Genomic DNA, 22,123 nt, shown 5'->3' on the forward strand with positions numbered 1-22,123 from the left:
GCGGCCCATCTTTCTTCTCTTTCTTCCTGTTCTCTCTATATAGGTTAATAGGAAAGACATTATTTTTAATATTTTCTTTTTTTTAATATTAATTTAAACATAATTTTTATAAAAAAATGATATTATGTTATATTTAATATTTTAATAATAATATGAAATAATATTCCGAGTTTCATTAGGATAAGAAATATCTTTAATCAATTAATCAATACAAACCTTGAAATCTTCTTTTTCCTTGATAAGAGCAGCTTTTTGCTGTTCCAGTTCTTCGAGCGCTCGCAGATCTTCGCTCGAATTTAAAAGGTTATCGCTAGAGGATGAAGCATGCAAATCCGAGACACTCCAACTCAAGAGGGACAATCTTGAAAGATTGACGACTGTGGATTGTAAGTTACCATTACCCGTTCCACCTTCCTTTCTTAGTTTCGCCGCTTCAGCTGGATCGTTATATCGAAACATATTGTTCCTCCCAAGAAGAATAATACAACCTTGTGATAGTCGTGTTGGTTTATCTACTTGAGCAGTGTTAATCCAGCAATGGAGAGAAAGGGGATGAAGGGTCGCCACGCCACTATCTAACTCTACCACGCAGTGTTCTGGTTCGACGTCCACACCAGTCAATACAATATCCTATTTATTAATAGTACATTATATTATAATTCATACATAGTTCTAATTGTTAACGATGTTCATGTTCAAAGAATTTTAATTTTTAGAAACGAGTATTGAATGATTACCTGCGTGGTTGGTGCTTCTTCTGTTCCTACTAATGTCTTGCCCTCTTTAAGATGATAAAGTGTAACACCAGTACTGAGGAGATCATCGTCAATTCCTACTAAATGTGGCATCTCTGAATCTAAGACTACACCAACGCCGCTTTTTCGAAGACCTAATGCTTTTTGTTCTTGAAGAATTTGTTGCGTTTCTCGCCACTTTTCCGTCCATTCTTCTGTCAATACTTTCTCCTGTTCTTGTTTTTCATGAATTTGAGCTAACAATACTTGTGGTGGTCTTTCAACACTCTGCAATAAACAGACAAAATTTTATTTTTATATAAAATTCTTTAATTACTACAGAAGAAAGTATATGAGTTTTAACACTTACCATATCTTTACCAATAAGGGATTTCAATTTTTGTATTTCTTCCCTGAGTTCCCTGATCAATTTTACATTTGGATCTTCATTTATAGTTGGTTTATTAATAATATTTTTCGCTCGATTAGCGTATCTGAGCGTACTGAGAGTCTCGCCATAATTACAATCGGCTGGACTAATAGCAGCTATCATAATTGTTTTAGAGTTACCACCAAGCGAATCCTTTAGCAACCATGTCAACACACTATCTCGATAAGGTATGAAGACATTACGCTTAGAGGAAGAAGACGCATCGCCTGTAGAACTGAGTTCCGCAAGCGCCGATATCACAGAACCTAAAGTTACCAGTGACTTATTGATATGCGCACCTTCTTTTAGTCGTTGGCCTGTCGCACCTGTAGCGTTTGCACGTTCGCTAAACAAACAAATATAAAATTATATTTGTATTATTTACATTATATTTTTTAATTTTCTCATAAATGTGAACAAAAGATTCTGTATATATCAATATTTTCTTGGATGGTCATATAATACATTCAAAAAAGGCTATCTTAATCTATCCATTTAACTATCCATCTAATTCATCTACTTTCATCTTAATATTTTTGATATTACATTACTTTTTTAATCTTTATTTATTTACTAAATTTTAATAATAAAAATGAGAGAGAAAGAGAGAAAGAGATATATATTAAATAATGCAATATTCTTTTACGTGTTTCTTTGACGATTTAAAATAAAAACTATCCTCAAAGTATTCCTTTCAACTACCTTCCAGCCAAATCGACAAGATGCACCTTGGAAACAGTTTCCGATGGCATGTTACCCTCGGATAGTCCAGCTTGCACGAATGTAATTGTGAAAATTGCGTGACTCCTACTGCTCACGTCGTTCATATTTGTGCTTGCTGTAGTTCTGTGCGTATTACCTCTCACCATGCATTCCTACAGACAGAGAGCAACTCTTTATTTAAAAACTATCTCTCTCAGGAGTATCGTAGTGGAACGAATAGGAAGTGGAGGACGGGTTCATTTACCTGAATGTCTGAATAATCATATACGAGGTGGCTCGACAAGTCTTGGACATAAGGTCCTCTTTTAGGATGTTCCCGCACTCTAAGAGAATGAGACTGTGACTGATCCAGTCTTAGCAAATCCCTTACTCTTTCATTGTGTATTTCCAGGAAAGATACCTCGGTTCTATACGATGCTCCACTCTCTTTACCAGCAGCCATTCTAGCAAATAGTGTCTTACAAATCCGCGGTATCAATCCTTGAGCTTCCTAAGATTTAAGCATAATAAAAAATTATTAGAAGTAAAAAATAGAATTATTTGTGTTATAATAAATTATTGTTATATAATAAGATTATATTTTGAGTTAAAGAAAAATTATAGAAATCAGGTGAAAGTTTAGGCAAACGTTTTGCAATAAAGTAATAATTTCTGTACTGATGAAAAGTGAATTGCGATTTAGAAGCATTAGAGCGTATTAATATGTTAACATGTTAATTGAATCCGTAGGATATTTCTTTTATAGATAAAATTTATGAAAAATATATTCAAAATATTTAAAATAACGAGGGAATTTAAATTTAAGAATAATTTTGAAAATATAGAAATAAAATTTATTTTATTGTAATATACTTTTATAAATAGCGATTAAAAAAAAATTTTAATAGGATTTTTTGTAACATAATAAGAATAAAATTATCGTTATAACAAAGAAAATAAGAATATTACCGGTGTGCCCATCATAGTAAAGGTCTTCCCAGACCCTGTTTGGCCGTAAGCAAAGACGCAGGCATTATAACCTTCGAAGGCACTTTCTATTACGTCCGTACCAAGATCATAGAAAACCTAAAATAAAAAAAAGGATCAGTATTTTATTTTAACATGGCAAAATTAGTAGCCATCATCGTTCATTGTATATAAAAAAAGATATTTCTTATCATGTTAACGTTAGTATTAAACGCGTTTAAAAACATATACATAATTACATTTTTTCATTGATGCAATTACGACATTGATTTATTTACAAAAATTTTAATGAATTATAAATTAAATAAATAAAAATGATTGATAAATTATTGATCAATTGATTATACATAATTAATTAATAAAGACAGATATTTCATATTTTACATATTATATAATTACTTACAAATACATGATAATTAAAATTTACCTTAAAGTTTTCAAAAATTTTTAATTAAAATTTGTTCTTACGACAATGAGTACTATATCGGTATACACATGCCGGTCTTCTATTTTAATTCTAATTGTAGCTCATCATCAAAGCATTGCCAAATACGATTTTGTAAATCAATCAATCGTAACAATGTTCTATTTCTTAATTTATCAATGTATGATTCAATCTATCTCTTTTTATTTTATTGTTAATTGATAGATTCATGAGAAATTCATAAAAATAAAATAATATACACCTCTTCCTGGGATGCATAGTTATCGTCGTTCGTATCAAAGGACCAATAGGAATGATCGAATGTGAAATCTTTATATTTTTCCCTGTCGATTTCTCTGCAACTACCCGGTGTCTGGAAATAATAATAAATATAATTTTTTTAATTATATATATATAATAAAAACAAATATAATAAAAAATATAATAAAAATAATAAAATAAGAAAATTATTATATTTTATTTTAAAATTATTTTATTAATTGAACCATGTACATCATCAAATAAATTTTTTTTATAATTAAATAATTTTAATATCATATTAAATTATTATTGATTAATTATTAAAAAAAGAATCATGAAAAAGATGAGATAGGTCAAAAGCCGATAAGATGACTATTGTCATTGACATTATTCACAAATGGCTGACAAACAGTAAGCCGTTATGTCATATGCATTCGTTAGGTTGCATCCCATATAACTAATCGTATATCTATCAAGAACCACTTCATATATTATGCAACACAAAGCTGAATAGGAATAATAGATAATTAAAAAGTAAGATTTCTTATATTTACCCATCATGCAATTGGTATATGCAGAGTTAAGGTGAAGATCATTATCATTCGAATAAATGTGAACGCGTTTAATTTAAAGTAAGAAATTTAAGATTCGTCCTTGGGAAAAAGTTTGAGTCATCAAATTTATTGCCGAGATCATCAATTCAAAAGAATTCAATCTTCTTTGTTCCAATATTGAAGAAAAAATAAAGTTGTTATAAAAAAAGATTTATTTTTCTGGAAATGTGTTCATTTACGAAATAAACATCAATGATATTTTGCGTGCATAGAATATATCATGATGTCCATATCGAATATTCATTTCAGTTAGATTTCTATAAATCTGTTTTATTAGATTAATAAAACAGAACATCTAATTTATTATTATATGAGATAAAGATAAATTATAGTTATGAATTATGTAAAAACTATTTTCTTTAATCGTAAAATATCTAACTGATTATTATGAAAAAATAAATAAGATTGAAATATTAAATTATGTTAATTTTTAATATTAAGTCACTCGAGAAATGCAAAAAGTGATCAAAGACTTGAAAAATGAAACATAAGAAATGAATAATGTAAAAATTTTTATTAATATTACAAACTATGCTGAATCTTTAATAAAGATAATATAATTGACTTTAATAATTTGTATATTATTTAAATAAAATTGATAAAATTTTATCTGTATGAAATATATTAATCGCAATATAATTGGTTAGTTTTGTATTTAGTGTTTTGCGACCGAAAGTAACTTATCCGGGATTGGTCCACCGATAATTTTCGCACTTTCTCCGATCAGATGACATGCTGTTCTCGTTCACTATTTTGATCAAAAATTTTACTTGATAGAAATGGATATCGATGATATAATATTAGAAAACAAATATTTTTAAAATGGTAAAGAAGATTGTGTATATATATGAATAATATACTCACATCGCGGTCATTGTGACGTTAATAGGTCAATAGCCGAGGTTCGTTCGACCAGAAATTATGACACGATTCGAGCTCCGAAGCGTTTTAACGGCATGACGGTCAACGGTAATTCGAGACGAAAAAAAAATCGTTCTACAGTTTGAAAATCTTTTTGGAAAGATGATTCGCAATCATTAGGGATGAATTGTACAAAAATTAATAGGAATTGTTTGTTGCGGATAATATTGTTGCGATAATACCCAAAAATTATACAAAGAAATCATTTAACCTTAATAAGTAATAATAACAATATTTTTCTTTACATTATAAAAAAATAAACTTTAAAATATTATTGAAATACCTTGGTATTAAAAATTCGTGTTTTCTTGCCATCCATTTGTACGATCATCTTTGCATTCATTGCCAGCTCCCTGAAATATAAATTTGACAAATTCACATCCCTAATCATGAAACTGAACACTTCAAAATTTCACGAATCATAAACACTAGAAAAAAATAATCGAAATGATAAAAAAAATTCGCGATAGCATAAAATGTAAAACGAATGACAGCAGGTGGCAGAATCTCATCTAGTCATCAGTCGCACTATGGGTCGATCGAAACCATATGATTGATCGTCTCATAGAATGAATTATAGTCGAAGGTCGAAAGTTCACGAATTATATCAAAAATATTTTTCAGAACATTGTCATCTAAATCATGTAGCAGACCTTGAATAGTTCAATCAATTTCAAAAACTACGATCGGAAAACAAATTTATGATAAACAAAAAATATTCGCGTCGCAAAACATTGATAACTTATCACAGCTTATCACTAGTTGCATAGCACGCACCTTTTGTTAAAGGGACGAACTCTCACGGCTACCTTCACTGAAGCCATGGCTAAATGGAACGCATGGATTTAGTTGAGAGATGTTATACCGTATTTTTTCACTTTTGTTTCGTTTTTAAACTCGCGTTACGCGAACACGAAGTTTCTCACAATGCTACGTAGACAACACATCGTTGACGGGCCTCGCCGTGCTACGAAATGTCGTCGTCGTCGACCCTCACGCACGACGAACAACATCATCCTCAACACGATCTCGACAGACGGACGACTGCTGGCAAGTCTCTGTTCGAGGCAAAAAATTGCGTTTCTGCGCATGCGCATATACGCGCGGATCCCTAATTTCAAGTGATCTGCACATTTGCTCGTTCTTCGTAACAATGCATAGAAAACAGCAAAATACTGCAATAAGAAAATAAGAACATAAATAGAAGACAAGCAAAAATAGAATAAAATAATAAAAAAAAAAAAAAAAAAAAATATAAAATGAATCGATTACAAAATTGCAGAAAAAGAAAGGGAGACGGTCAAACAGGTTTTATATTCCCCTTCTACTGTATGTGACGTCATCATAAGATCGGTATAGTAGACACTGGAGAGTGAACGGAGAAGGCAAGCCACCCACGCAGCAAACCAAGAAAATTAAATCAAACACTTTGCGGTTTCTCTAAGTACGTAACGGCGGTTGTATGAAGAATTCATGTCGTTTTGTTATCCAGCTGGAGATTACGCATCATTGATGGACCCGGATCCAGGACAAGAGTAAGATACCACGGATACGTGCTCGTAATCGTAAATAGAAAATATGTTATAGGCGGCGCTATACTCGTCGAAGTAATAATACATACATATATATATTAGTACTAACATTAAATCTCTAGATGCATTTATATACTGTAGGTCAACGGACCTTTCGAAACTTTGGCACAACCTCGTAAAAAGAAAAAGTCTTTGATACATGCGTGTTATATTTCCAAGAGAGTGAAAGAGTATTCATCGCATGTTGACCTATAGTGTCGATTTAACTACCTGTCTGAAAACGGGTCCGGCAACTCTCTCACAAGGCGTAATTTGTCTCGCGCAGAATCGCCGATCTGCGACTGCTGGCAATATAAACAAAGTTTCCACTCCCACTCTTGTCGATTTATTCATCTACCACTTTAAATTCAGAGCCTGTTGCTTTTTCAAATATATAGGAATTGATACTTTTTAGTAAACACGCATAAACAAATTCTATTATTCATTATTAATGTTTCTATAAATAAATTTTATTCTCAATTATATATCGTTCATATATACATATGTTTTTTGTAAATAAATATTATTTGTAATATTCTTTCAATTAAACATATTTATAAGATTTTTGAAATTATAAATAAATTAAATATTAAAAATAGAAGTCTTTTAAATAAGTTCAAAATATTCAAGATCATATTCATATTAATGAAGAAGAATAATCGAATTCTATTGTGATAATTATAAAACCGGCATCTAATATCAGGGAATACAACCTGATCATAAAATGAAAGCCTTGAAAAGTTATACGATATGTTCTGTGCATAATGATTCATAGTCGATTGGACTGACGTAACTCTATGCTACGGGATTGCTGACTGCTACAAAAAAACGTGTCGATCCTCTGATTCTGTTTAGGCAAGACACTTCCCGTAGAGCCAAATACGGCAATGCACCGTCATTACTTGTCCATTTTTGCAGTTTCATATTATTATTCAAAGTGTCTGATCATACTTAAGAATGATGAAAAATGTATGTAGATAACTTAAAAACGATACGATGGAAAATTTACCGTTATTTTATACATCGCAAGAGTAATAAATAAAAATCTTTTATCACTACAAAAATGACGTTTAAAAGCATTCTAAGTTGTTATCTAATGATATATTCATATGTTTAATTCGATTATTAAATCAAAATTTACTGAAATCTCCTGTACCAATTTTAGAGCATTGAATGAACTCATTCGATGCTATTTATTAATATATTTTTAGAATCTGTATTAATCATAAACTTTTGCACTAAACTTTATTTTAATTTAAGAAAAACCATATTGCGATCCATATAATTTATACCAGTAACTAAAATATTTATGAATAGTAAATTATAAAATGACTTATAATATTTATTATTATTTAATTAGTAAATTTAGATCATTATTTTCACATTTTCCATTTCTATAATTTTTATTAAATTAATTTTTATATTTCTTATGTCAGATCAATTTAAAGTTTTAGCAAGTGCTGCCACATACTTTTCTTATGAACTAATAACTACAGTACGGTCGATAATGCAGAAAAAAATATTCGATCGTTAAAGTAGAATAGAAGGGGAAGCTTGTAACACAAGGATGGTGGCGCAACGAGTCAGGGTTAGTTCATTTGAAAAGCGAAGCCAAGACCTAACATCAGTCGGGTGGCAACTGTCGAGCATGTGCGTGGTTCCTCGTGCTTGTTTAGTCGTGTCTTAAATCGCACATAGAACACAATTGCATGTACATCCTAGTATGTGAACAAACGACAGACAGTTCGCGAACATGTGATTTTGACAGAAAACATAATTCGTCAACGCTCGTTATTACGTGCGTGAAAAGTGAAGTTTTTCCTGCCCGGATATATCGTTACCCTGCAACAGCCTCATTCGAGGGGGTGGAGAATAATGTTCTGAGTCGTGAGCCACGCACATCATGGTTGCTAAGCACTTCACGCAGGGTAAGTTTTCATTTAGTTTTACTTTGCTGATGTTTCGTTTTTCTTACATAATTACGTTTCCGCGAATTTTCATCGATTTGATAAAATACAATAATACGTTTAAAAATCGTTGCATAGAAATGAAAAAATATATACATAATGTCCATGATACATCAATGCGATGCACAGTGGGTGGTGCAATTCTATGATGGTAATAATAATAATAGAAATAATGGTATAGAACTAGCAAGAGACGAGTTGAATTGCTTCGTCTCTATTATTATGATACTTTCATAGTTCGTGATAAAGTTCAGTGACATTGCGTAAAAATATTTGAATATCGTCACGTTCTTTTCTTTTTTTAACGATTATTCGAAAAATATTATTCGAATAGAGGAAGGAAAGAAAGAAAAACGTTAAATTTTTATTTTTAAAAAATAAAATTTTTGATAAAAAAACTATATATAAAAATATATGATAGATAGAATGTAATTATATGTGAACTTATAATTTAATTATGTTTTTAAATAAGCCTGGATGGAATAGTATTGACGATTATTCTGAAGGATAAGCTAAAACTTATGAGTCCGATGTCAAATTCGTGATAGTTTTTAAATTGTTTGTTCGATGTCTTATCGATCGACATTTAGCAATTTTATTTATGTATGTTTTAAATATATATATTTTTCTACATGAAATCAAAGATGAAAACAAAGAAAATAGGTCGAATCCAAAATTTCAATCACAAAATTCTTGATCATACCTATTTAAGATACAATTGTATAACTTTTTTTTTTTAATTTTTACAATATAATTTTTACAATATAACTTTTATTTAATAGTTTTTATTTTATAGAAAAAATTTCTTTATTAAAAATTACTAAAAATTTGTATATATTCTATGGAGCTTTTAATTTGCAATGCGACAAACGTGATGGTTTCTTGTCATGCAATCTTTAACATTATTGCGGATTATCTTTAATATCACTTCGTTCGCATGATAGATGTAAATGTCAGTAGTAATTTTTTTACGAAAATTTAACCAATAAAGAAAGTATTTTATGATATGCGATGATTTCCACTCTGAATCCGTCAACCTTTCCTTCTTCTATATATATCCGCAGTGCAGTGATACGTCCAGGGATTTCCATCTTCTGCTTCGTTTCTTTTCAATTCTTCTCTCATGCAAGTCAATAAAAAGTGCACATTTTTTTGTATTTTTAAATGAACTTTTTTATTCGTTACTTCTGCTATGTAATTTTATTCAATTTTAAAATTGATTGTAAATATCATTTAATTATTTCTTTCATTGGCCTATATATATTTTAATTTTTAATTCTAATTTACTAGCTCTTGGAAGTAAGTTTTCTTATATTAAAGTAAATATTCTTGTCAATTACTAAAGACAAAAAACTTCAAATTTTGAGAGTAATTAATTTGAGAGATGTATAATTTTGATATACATATAATTTTATATACATACATATATATATTTTCATTAAAAAGAAAAATCACAAAGATTGTTGAATATATAAAATATTTCATATACATAAAAACTTTCTTTTTTCTTTTAATATATCTATTTCTATACCAAGTAGGAAATACAGTCTTTTTGTTCGTATATAATCAGTATTTATGACATTTAATGTATACAATGTAAGTATATATTAACAGCAACTTGAGTTATCATCTCGTAGTATGATAAAACCACTTACGTTACAAATGTATGTGCGATCATATATTTTGAACTGGAATACAATACAATGCATTCAGTGATTTGGAACTGTGGAAAATTAATATTATGTTATTTGTAAATCTTGTATATTTTAAGAATTATGAAAATTTTCATTTCTGTTATTATATATTGACGAAAATTTTGAAAATTAAAATATTTCGAATTGATTTGTATGTTTATATAATAAACAGAAAAGAAATTCTTTTTAGGCGAGTATATAAATTTTTTTAATAATTTTGAATCTTTTTAAAAAATAAAAACAAATAAATAATAAAATTTAAATTTTTTTAATTTATTTAAAATAAATTGAATGATTAATTGGATAATGGTATTTATTTTATATAATAACACATTTTTATTAAAATACTCGTTTAAAATATATTTTACTAAAATATCTAAAATACGAGAATTTATATTTTTTATTTCAACCAAAAGAATAAAATAATTTGGTTAAATTTTTTCAATTCATTCATTTAAATTAAATTTATTAACAATATATAAATATACGTAATCAATTTCTTAATTGATATGAAACTGTTGATTATAATTCCCTAGATAGTTACAATATGTTTCTAAGAAGCAAACTTCACGTTAATCATTCGATATTTCGATTGAATCTAAGCATTCGATAGTTTCGATCTATGATGAAATGTAAAGATCAGTGAAATTATCAAAATATTTTTAACTGATTTTCCAAAAGTTTCTATCATTTACAAATCTAACTAATAACTCAAAATATATATATGGTGAAATTCAATTTCAAGTTATAGTTCACATATCTGAGAATTTTTCTATGGTGTACGCAACAGACATCTCGAAAGAGTGAGTCACAACAGCATCCTGGTAAAAGCAGGTTTCTTCGGAATTTCGTGCTCATAGAATGAATCATTGAATGTAAATATTGAAATATATATTATCATTTAAAATTATGAAATCACATTTCTTAAGGATATATTGATATTTATGATCAAAACATAACCTATTTGTTAAATGTTTTGAATTTAAATACAATTGTTTTTTGTGAAGTTAGATTATAGAATTTAGTATTACGTTTTTTATCTTGATTAACTCGATTTTCAAAACAATTGAAATTTCCATATACATAATAATCGATATGTGTGAAAATAATTCTATATAAAAACGAATAATTTATATATTCGGTAATACTTCGTACGCTTTTCGGGTAAATTAATACGTTGGTGTTCTGTATATGATAATGTGGCGAGTTAATTATTTCCTCCCGTTGTTACGTGTCGTCGACCTCCCTGAGAAACTCTTCGGGACTGCACTGTCGTTGGATCGTTGCACGAAAGCTTCGTCCTCGATCGACAGCATGAAGTTTCTTGAAGGTGACGCACCGTAAAAGGGAGACACGCAGCAAGAAGGACAAGTGAAGAAACAAAAAGGAACAGAAAATTAAATAAATTTATTTCTTACAGAGAAAGATAAATATGTGATGAAGAGAATTGAAATTTGAGAAACAAGTTCGGTAGTTTTTAATTGAACATGAAAAGAATATATTTTATAAATAACCATTAAAATCGTCTTATATCTTTGAATAATAATGTTGAATAATTTTTCAATGAATGAAATTTCGATTTCATGTTCCTATTTTTTTTATATTAAATTTTTATATAAAGTTATAGGTTATATAGAAATTTGTATATAGTTTTATTGCTAAAAAATTGATAATTGTTCCTATCTTTTTTTATATTAAATTTTTTTATAAAGTTATAGGTTAGAAATTTGTGTATAGTTTTATTGATAAAAAATTGATATATAAAAAAATATAATTATATATAATATAATTATATGAAATATGATATATTTTAGAATTCATAGAACAAAAACAAAAAAATTCCTTTTAGATTATTTTTTTAAATATACATATATTCATCTAGGGATTTTTTTTATAATTTCGTAATTAGAAAAATAGAATGAGAAGTTAAATTTATAATTTTTTCATTCTTTATTCAAAAGAAAATATATTCGATATTTTATTTCGAAATCTGTTATGCGTGATTCATATCTCATCATTTGAATTTGAATTTTATTATTTTTTTCATTTATGATTTTTATTGAAATTTGACAATGAATCATCCAATGAAATATCTTCAAATCTAATAATAATAATAATAATAATCATTTACAAAGATAAATAAAAGATTTTTTTTTAAATTAATGGTATATAAATATATTTTTGACAGATTATAATGAAATTTGCGTCAATCATAAAATATGTGAAAAAAAAATTCATCAAAAATCCATCTTTGTATCTATTCCTTTCGAGATTTTATCTCAGCTTCGCGCATTTCCTGTAAATATTGTAGGATCTTTGTCAATTTGGAAATGGATGGAAGATCCATTGATATGAAATCATTGATAAAATATTTCAAGTATGACAAAGAATATACAGAAAACAAGAAAAAGACGATCCATTTCATGTAAAGAAACGAGATAAACATTAATCGAAATATTATTTACAATCTAGGAAAATTTAATACGTTGCAATGATCTTCAAATTCGTTCATCAAATCAAATAATAATCTTTTCTTGCAAACACAGTTTAATCTTGGAAATTATATCTACCATATTATAATTAAGATTAAATCTAAATAAGTATATACATATACAATATGTATCTTGCAGATTCATTTTCCATTTAATATATCAAAATTATATCTTTTTTATTTTTCAATAATGAAATTAGCATTTTTATTTAAGATTAAAGCGTTAAATTATATATTTTTTTAAATATTCTCATCATAGATGATATTAATTCAAAAAGAAAAAATCTGATTGGATTGGAACATCATCTGTAATCATTGTGGCGAACCACGTGCTCGCGGTACGCAGGTGCTATAGCAGCAGCACTAGCAGCAGCAGCAGTGCACATACACCTGCGAAATACGTTACACCTGCACGTCAGCTGCTGTGATCCTATTTCTCCAAGGTCGTATGTCACGTGACTCCTCGAGGACCGCCTTGCTAACTACTATCGCGAAATTTAATATTTCATCTTGCAGACTCGGCCAACAATTTCTTTGACAATTTTTTCTGCTCGCCATTTAAGCAACATTATGGCACCATTTCCGGAAGAATTTTTTTCTCTATTTAATTATTCATAATTAATTTTTAAACTTATAAACTTTGAAACAAAGAATCTATAGCAAATTATATACCACTTTCATATTTTAACCTTTTTAATTTTCAGAGATGTTAGAGATTATACAATATAATGGCTCGGCCAGAAATAACCTACAACAGATCTATCTAATATTAATTATTATTTATCGCCAAATTGATTGGATCAATAATCTAACCATAAAATCGCAACTGAAAAAGATTAAAGACAAATTTTACAGCGAACGAATATATAATTGTAATCGAATATCATTTCAAAGATTAATTCTTCATCAGTAAACTGTTGATAAACCGCAATTGGAATACAAACAAGAAAAAAATCGCGTATGTGATGGTGAGGTACAAAGGATTGATTAATGAACCGGAGAAAAAAAAACAAACCGCAATTACATCAGAGACTACGATGTTTGGGGTAGGCGCCATTTACGTGATACCACTACACCCGGCTCGTCATCGCGAGAGCATGTTAATTAAATCGAGATTGTAATCGAGCAGCTGGAATCTTTCCTCGAAACTTTGTAACACTGATTCCATTGAATTCTTCGTGAATTATGAGGTGAAATATGCGTGTTATTTATGCGTTTTATTAATGGATTTGGAATTAAGATTTTTTTAAATAAAATTGCGGTAAAAGTTGTATTAGTTTTACTTTAGTGTTTAAATCGAACAGTTTTAAAAAAAATTTTGTTTTAATTTTATAAGCAATTTTATAATATTTATAATATTCATTATATAAATTATATAATGTATAATTCATCGATATCATGGAATTTAATTTTTAATGAAATGATGATTTTCAGAGTGATGATTTATAGAATAACATTTATTGATTACTATATTGCGATATTATTTCATATTATGAAATGATAGGATAAAGAACGAAATTTCGTTACATATAGTTCGTGTTTGATTCGATGCTAGTGGCTTTCTATTAACACCTCAATCACATTGAAAATTGACCACTAGAAGTGACAAGGAATCATCACGTACAGTATTGTCCATGCTTGAACAACAGGTGGTCAGAGAATTTACCAGGTTTCCATATCGCGTTCCTTTTAAGCGAACGAGATCAATGTTAAGTGTTCATCGCAGAGCTCGAGTGACCAACAAGTCGAGTGAAAAAGCTAAAAGAAATGAACTAGAAGGACATGGTATTCTCAATTTATTTCTAATTACTTGATAAAGAGGCAAGGATAAAAAATAAATAAATTCAAAAGAGATAAACATGTATCATAAAAAAGTTGGTTGAGATAATTCAATTATTTTACAAAAGATACAGTTTATAATAAAAATGTAATAAAAAAGTTTTTTCTTACAAATCTTTCTTCTTGTTTCAGGCTCGAGCCCTGAGTTGGGTGTCCCGGATATGACAGTCATCAGCGATATCGACGAAACGGGAATCAATCGAAACCTTCAAGTTCGATATGGAAGGGATCAAATATATGTATCCTTTGATCAAGCTTTAATTAATTAAAATTGTCTTATATCCGTAAGGTAAGGTTATCAAAGAAATTTGTATTGTAAATCCCTTAATGAAAAATCTTAATTGATTTTTTATTTATTTTTATTCTGAATATATTTTATATTATATTTTTTTCATGTATATCTAATTATATTTATTTGTTTGATTCTTTTAATATAGAGATTTGTTAAATGAGTTTGTGGTACGAATTACTACTTTTTTGTGACATCAAGGCAGATGTTAAAATAGAGATTGATTCACGAACGATTACAAAATTCATCATGTGGAATTCATAGTCTGCTAAACATGTTAGAGCACGTGTGAACCGCCTTGTTCCATTCGTCCAGAAGTTTAGCAAAAAACAGTGAACGGACGTCCGTTCATTTCGTAATTCGTCGTTAGTGCACTCTGAAGTTAGAATTCTTCGCACATTCCTACGAATAACTCGAATTCACGTTGTGCTTTTTCCTCCATTATTGTTGTTGTTATATATTAGGATTTCACATTGAAATTCTTATTCTTCAATTTTCAATTTTTAATGAAAACATTAAATAAGGAGGAAATTAAATAATAATAAGCAAGGAATCATTAAAAAATAATAGATACGAAATTTCGAGAAGTATATAAATTTTATGAAATAAATATATATACTTAAGAAACTTGAGTTAAATAATAACTTATTGGAATTGATAAGATTTTGATAAATTTAATTTTGATTCAGAGAATTAAGAGAATTGAACGAATATCATTGCGTAAAAGTATAAGCATTACGTACAACTTTGTATCTGATATTTAAAATAAGATATTTTTCAAAACACGACGACAAAATCCATCAGTGTTCAAAGTTTCGATAAAATCAGTGACCCGAACTTTTCTGCGTAAATACAAGTATCTGATCTATAATTTTTATTAATAGAATGATGAAATCCACCAATGTTAAAAGTTTCAATGAAATCTGATGAAATGGAAAATCTTATATGGTAAATATCCATTTGACCTTATAGAGAGTATTTTTCTAACCAAAAGTGGTGGAATATAATGCAATATTTTCTAAATATTCGATATCTAATATTACTTACCAACCATTTATACTATTTTTCTAAACAAAAGAAGAAAGAGACGTTGATCAAGATTAAGACGATCAAATAACTGCCTCAAAGATCTTGCATTCCCCCTTCATGCAATGAAGAGTATGAACTAGAGAGAAGAGACGCGAAAAATAATGAAGAATGATAGAGAGAACGAAAGGGGTTGAAGAAGGGTGAAGAAGTTAAAGAAGTGAACTATATGTATGAATTTTGTAGGGGTGGGGCGTTGCTCCCGGGTTGGTTGGTTGGTTGCCATGACAACAACCCCAGTCAGCTGGTGAACCACCCTAGGGCCAGACCCATTCATCCTCTTGGCTTCACCGACCCAACGACCGACACCGACACGACCCACTGTCGTTTCTTGTCATGCTTTAATTCGCACCCTTCTTCCTATCCCTCTCGGTTCATCCCTATGTCTGCGATCGGATGTGGAGAGAGCGACAAGACGGCCAAATGATCATCCGTACTTTCTATTGTGGTTCAATATTCATAGGATCTGCTATATATATATATATATACATATAATATCGTCTGGTCTTGAGCAGATATCGAGAAAAGTCTAAGGATTTGAGGGTAAAAAATCCACGACTTTTTTGTTAAATATCGACCTCTTAATTGGATTAGTTTTCCTCTTAATTGGTTTATCTGAGAAAAATAGCTAATTCCTTAGACTGAAAATATCTATTGTATCCCTGAAAATATAGGAGAAGTTTTGGTTTGAGTGGAAAAGTTAGTTTAGTAATAGTTTTGGGGTCTAGTTAGTTTTCTTTGTTACCAGGCTTCCTTTCTTTTTTACAACGAATAGTTATTCGCTTTTTTTGGTATCTTTTACACCAATTATTTTTTCTTCAATATCTAGACACAAAATAATGAATTTTCCTCTTTAAAGAAAAAATTCTTCTATAGAAAAAAATAATACAAAAAAATATGTATCATATGATATATTTTATATCTTATGTTTTTAAACACGAATAGATTATGATTAAGTCATTAACGAAACCGGAACAGTTTTAATCAATTGCGTAATTTTTGTTCACCTCGGTTCGGTATGGATCAAACACCGGAATTCAAACGCGTGATGCGTTCGCCTCGACGATTTAGGTCGTAGTAGTACTTGTTAGTGGACATTTCCTCGTGTGTCGATCGTTGCCGGTTTCGCCATGTGTAGGACGAAATGTATCGTTGTAAAACAGATCGCCCACAAGATCATGGATCACCGAGCCACGTTCAAGGAAACGTTCTTTGTTTCCTTATTCGCAATAATTGACATTTGATGCATTTAATTTTATCGTTTTTCGCATTAAGAATTTAGAAGAGGTTGTTGAACTTTTGATAGATTTGAATTGACAGTCGGGGTTTAATTTTGATAAATATAGGTGAATTAAATATTCTAAACTCATTATATGTGTTCTTAATGAAAATTCTTCGTTTTTTCATTCTCGGTTAATAATTTTTCTTAGCGTTGAATTGCATTTAATCAGCGAATGCGTAAGGCTCAAATAGCTTCAGTATGTAGTCACAGATCGTTCCAGCCTCTGCAGGAAGTTTAATTATCGGTTGATTGCAGCAAACGAATAAAACCGTGTATTCAATGACCAAACATCGTGAACATGTATCAATCAATCCATGTGTAATTAGTATAAGTAACTAACCGCATCCTGCAATTTCCACCATCGATTCCAAACAATCCATCGTCGAACAATTTCAATAGAAATAAAAAAAAATCGATATCCCAATACACGACGACTCAAATTTTTTCAATACCTTTAATAATTTATATCGAAATACTTTCGGATATGCTAACTGATAGAACTGATTGATTAAATCATATCTGAATTTATTATGTACACAATTGTATCGATTTAGCTCGTGCATTATATAAAGTAAATCGAATCTCGCAAAATATACATTGTCGTTCTCATTAATATTTAAGCAAATATCAATAATACCTTTTATCGATTAAATAATACATAATCTGAATCAAAATATAGAATATTATCTTTTCTTAGAAGTTGTTTAACATTTAAATATTTATTCAGTTCTTTGAAACATGTAGAATTTCTTCATTCAGAAAAGAGAATAAATTATTTTGTATTATTATTATTCGTAAAAATGATATGAATTATGATAAAAATAAAAATATATTTTCTACATACAAATGTGTACACGTAACTCCTCGAACTCTTTCTATCATATCGTTACACGTCAAAACTTTTTCTATGCTATCAAGAATCGTCTGGTTAATAGAACTATCCCGGTGTCTATCGTGATTCCTCCCAAAGGAGGTTCGATAGATCGTCGGTTGATTAAATGGCTGCACTGTGTTGTTGTTCGTCTTTGCGAGCTCCGTTTCGAGATCGCGAGATAACTTGAAACGGCACAGATAAAGTACAGTAGCCTCCACGGTGGTGAATACACGGGAAATAAATTCGGTCGGAGGTCAAAGGTTACGTTGTTCGTATATTGGAACGAGCGAATCGACAAATTTATTCCAGATTACGAAATTCAATTTTCGAAACGAAATTTAATCAGATCTTCGTGAAAAAGAAAAGACAAGCTACAATTATGAGCTTTCACGTTAAACGTGTTACTCTTTGTCTTCATAACAAGATTTTACATTTTTGGCTTACATAACATGTTTTTAAAGATTTTAAAATTTTCTTCATTAAATAAATAGGAAAAATCGGAAAAAAGCAATGTGTAATTGAATAACACTAGTTATTTAAATAATCATTGTCGTAAATACATGTTTTACAAGAGTCGTGAATAGAATGAACTCGTGCTCCGCCAATGAAATTTCCACTTACAAAGGGATAAAAAATAAAAAATAAAAAAAAGGGAAGACTAATCATCTCGTGAGACGAGAGCAAAATTATATCATCGTTTCTCAATTATCTCGTTTGATCAGGGACGATCAAACGACGAATATAATAAATTCCATTTAAACGAATCTCTCTCTCTCTCTTTCTCTCTCGCCTCCATTACGGAAAGGTTTGTGCCGGGCACGGTTGATCGAATCTCGTTAAAGTACCACGGGAACGGGAGTAATTACTTCGAAACCGGTACAGTTTTACCGTACCGTGGAACTCCTCTCTTCTGTCGCGGTTAATTTCGTTAGGAAAATTGAAAGTTTCGAAGCGAGCCATAGCCGTGTTTGCGGGGCCGCCTATCTCGTCGCGGTGGAAAACATCGATGGCATACAAATAAGAGGCTCGCGAGGATATCCATCCATGACGATGCGTGACACTTCTTTATAATCTCTTTGCACTTTGTACTTCGGTTGAATTTTACGAAATAATTCTGGAAAACTGAATGAATGGAGATGAGAGAAGAGATCTGGATTAATTTTAAGTAAATAGGAATGTGGAATGAAAATTTGAAACGAGCGAACGATCGATCGGTTCAAATTGATGTTAATTGAGAAAGAAGATTTCCTTTCAAAAAATAATGGACGAATCTTCTTCCATAGTTGGATAAAAAAATTTTCGAACACATTCAGAATTGAAACATAGCTGATCTCGGGGTAGACGAGATTACGAGGAAAAGAGAGAAGGATGAACGATGCTCGATCGGATAACCGGTGTTGCATCAGGGTGGCGAGGAGGATCTTCAGCTTCCGGTTTCGACGGGGCTAGGGTTAATCCGATATCCCGAAAGAGAAGCGACCTCGTGAAAAAAAAGAGGAGAGAAGGCGTTTGAGTATCTCGAATGAGAGGTGGATAATGGGTGGCCGATGAAACGTAGACGGTGAGGAAACGAAGAGGTGAAGAGTCTTATCCCTTTTCTTCTTTCTTTCTTTTTTTTTTTTTCCTCGTGTGAACGAAATGAGGAAGCTTCGATCCAAATATTGTCGACAAGCTCGGGGGAGCTTGTTCGAAATAACAACGAAATTTATATTTTCTGATTGCCATCGTGTTCCTCTGACGCCCACTTCTTTGTTCGTATTTAAAAAGAAATAAAAAATAAAGAAAGGAGAGAGAGAAAAATTTCACTGGACGATATCGTATACCGGAACTTTATGATAAAGGTCAGTTAGATGGGAAAGGAAACCAATGGAATATACAATGTACATATTATTATAAAAAATATATGCAGTTGGTTTCCTTTCTTACTATTTGATATTTCGGATTTGTGTTCTTGTATTATCACGTGAATTGAATCGTTAAAAAGGGGACTGTTATTGTGATGTAGCCGCACGTAGAATCGTGTATGTTTCGTAAAAGAATATTAAATTTTTGGGTCTTCACTGAACCGATATTTTTTGTTTACAAATGAATTTGTAGGTAATTTGAATAATTAAAATGTTAGAAGTTAGATTAAAAATTATTTAAGGTTAGATTAGGTCTGGAAAATTTTATTTTTCGATTATGGAATATCATTTATTCGCATCTCGTTCACGAAATTCTTAATCGGCAGCATTTAAATTAAACGGATCGGGTTCGTTGCCTCTTTCCACTCATCGTGGCCTAATTCGCGTATCGATAAATCGGGTTTCTCGAAAAACTGCCACGTTTCAGGTCTCGTATAATCCATCTCCAGCCTTATATTCTTCAGCTTCGCTAGAGGTTTCAAAACACCGCTAAAAGGTGGCCGAGCTTCGGCCTCGACGAAAGCAATTGAAGCAGAGCGGCTAAGAGCGCTTTGCCACCGAGAGGTTAATGAGAGTGTACCATCCTCCGCCTCGTGACTCTCTATTTGTCGCTTGTGATACAAAAGAAAATGCATAAAGAGATCGCGTAATCATTATCGACGCTTACGTTTTAATTGAATATTTTCTACTTTAATACGCATTTTCCTCAAAGATTTTTTAACATATAGAAAGACACGATACGAATACGATCCAATATCGTAACGAAGATTAAATAAACTCGTCAAAGAGCAAGAATAATTTACATTTAACTCTCTTGAGAAGAAGAAAATGTATCATGCATTATTCAAAATGCTTTTGATTATTTTCACTTAGAAATTCATTGTAACTCCTTATAAATTTATTCTGCTTGCACTGAAAAAATTTTATTTAGTCTGATTAAGTAGAACAAGAATACAAACATCTGGAAATACGTGATCCATCATCGCTGAGATTTATCGAGTACGTATTCCAACCCTATGCCTGTCAAAGTCGTTCAAGAGAGCCTCTCCACGTCTCTGTAAAAACAGATCACGTGTAATATAATCGACGTTTGCCTTCGCTGATTGCCTTCATTGTCCCTCATATTTGCCCAATGTTATTCATTAATTTACTTTAACAAACCAAGTTCCGAAGATATCTCATCTTCACGAAGAGAATATTAAACTTGTGCCCACGTTTCGTCTCCATCTGATAAAGTAGCGGATATTCCTTTTCGGGTCAGTCTTCTTTCAGGTCACCCGGCTCGCCTGTACACACACGGGGGAGTTGCGTTTTATTGAAAATTTCATGCTCTGTTTGTCCGGCGCGCGCGAGATCGTCCTTCCCGGTTTTTGGGTCAGCCACCCTGTTTGCGACGTGTGTCTGTTGACCCTCGAACGGCCGGATACGAACGACCGTCATTAGGTTGGCGCAGTGGAAATGCGGACTCGAGCCGAGATCGAGTCGGTGATCGATAGTTTGCGATTCGAGCCGAGCCTTTTTTACCTTTTCCTTTGAAATTAACCTTTTGATACGAGTTTTTCAAAATTTCTCTTTTCAACTCCTCTTTCCCCCCTCCCCCCTTTGATTGTTGGGATTATACTCTTTGAGATTATATTTTTACCTTTTACCTTTGAAATTTTTTCCTCTTAGCTTTTGAAACCTTTTTGTTTGAATTCCTTTGATCGTTTCTTTTTTTTTTTTTTGGTATATCTTTTTCCGAGATTTTTATCCTTAACCTTTATTTGTTTTCAATATCTCGTTTCATCAGATATCTGTTTCGAGATTGTTTTTTATTCGGACGAAGATAATAGCGTTGAATGCTTGATATTATCTTTTAATTTAATGGATCTTTTAACGCGTTATTATTTCTCGTTAAAAATGAGCGAACGATTCAAAGGAAGATTGTTCTTTTATAAATTCTCTTCAACGTTCATTTCGCCGATTAAAAATTTCGACGGATTATTCCAATGAAACGAAGACACTTTAGAGATTCGTTACTCTCCCTGTATAAAAAAAAAAAAAAAAAAAAAAA

The 22,123-nt window shown here is 30.6% G+C and overlaps 3 protein-coding genes across 9 annotated transcripts in view; 2 read left to right on the top strand and 1 right to left on the bottom strand.

Annotated features, from left to right (window-relative positions):
* Nucleotides 1-1,642, top strand: part of LOC102678888 (presenilin-1) — a 10,538-nt gene extending 8,896 nt beyond the window's left edge. The window contains exons 8-9 of one of the 3 annotated variants that reach the window (XR_004149753.1): nucleotides 1-43; nucleotides 265-471. The exon at nucleotides 1-43 is cut by the window's left edge and continues 148 nt beyond it. The gene's annotated coding sequence lies outside the window, so the exon portion shown is untranslated. Of the gene's footprint in view, nucleotides 44-264; nucleotides 472-1,298 lie in introns of those variants that run through there. The other 2 variants (XM_006611312.2, XM_031508474.1) reach the window with 2 other exon arrangements.
* Nucleotides 1-6,162, bottom strand: part of LOC102678669 (kinesin-like protein KIF16B) — a 12,204-nt gene extending 6,042 nt beyond the window's left edge. For both annotated transcript variants that reach the window (XM_006611308.2, XM_006611307.2), the window contains exons 1-10: nucleotides 5,851-6,162; nucleotides 5,357-5,426; nucleotides 3,540-3,650; nucleotides 2,836-2,952; nucleotides 2,132-2,377; nucleotides 1,867-2,039; nucleotides 1,105-1,510; nucleotides 738-1,022; nucleotides 217-630; nucleotides 1-35 (exon numbers count right to left, since the gene is read on the bottom strand). The exon at nucleotides 1-35 is cut by the window's left edge and continues 181 nt beyond it. In XM_006611308.2, the coding sequence (XP_006611371.1) occupies nucleotides 1-35; nucleotides 217-630; nucleotides 738-1,022; nucleotides 1,105-1,510; nucleotides 1,867-2,039; nucleotides 2,132-2,377; nucleotides 2,836-2,952; nucleotides 3,540-3,650; nucleotides 5,357-5,426; nucleotides 5,851-5,897 (1,904 nt within the window). In that variant the 5' untranslated portion in view covers nucleotides 5,898-6,162. The remainder of the gene's footprint in view (nucleotides 36-216; nucleotides 631-737; nucleotides 1,023-1,104; nucleotides 1,511-1,866; nucleotides 2,040-2,131; nucleotides 2,378-2,835; nucleotides 2,953-3,539; nucleotides 3,651-5,356; nucleotides 5,427-5,850) is intronic.
* A 2,088-nt stretch (nucleotides 6,163-8,250) lies between these two features.
* The window catches only part of LOC102678436 (myosin-I heavy chain), a 36,913-nt gene continuing 23,040 nt past the window's right edge, over nucleotides 8,251-22,123 (top strand). Inside the window, exons 1-2 of one of the 4 annotated variants that reach the window (XM_006611305.2) lie at nucleotides 8,251-8,572; nucleotides 14,768-14,874. In XM_006611305.2, the coding sequence (XP_006611368.1) occupies nucleotides 8,548-8,572; nucleotides 14,768-14,874 (132 nt within the window). In that variant the 5' untranslated portion in view covers nucleotides 8,251-8,547. Of the gene's footprint in view, nucleotides 8,573-13,532; nucleotides 13,987-14,278; nucleotides 14,582-14,767; nucleotides 14,875-22,123 lie in introns of those variants that run through there. The other 3 variants (XM_031508448.1, XM_031508446.1, XM_031508447.1) reach the window with 3 other exon arrangements.

The sequence above is a fragment of the Apis dorsata genome, unplaced genomic scaffold (genome assembly GCF_000469605.1).
Source record: "Apis dorsata unplaced genomic scaffold, Apis dorsata 1.3 scaffold_87, whole genome shotgun sequence".
Taxonomy (NCBI): domain Eukaryota; kingdom Metazoa; phylum Arthropoda; class Insecta; order Hymenoptera; family Apidae; genus Apis; species Apis dorsata.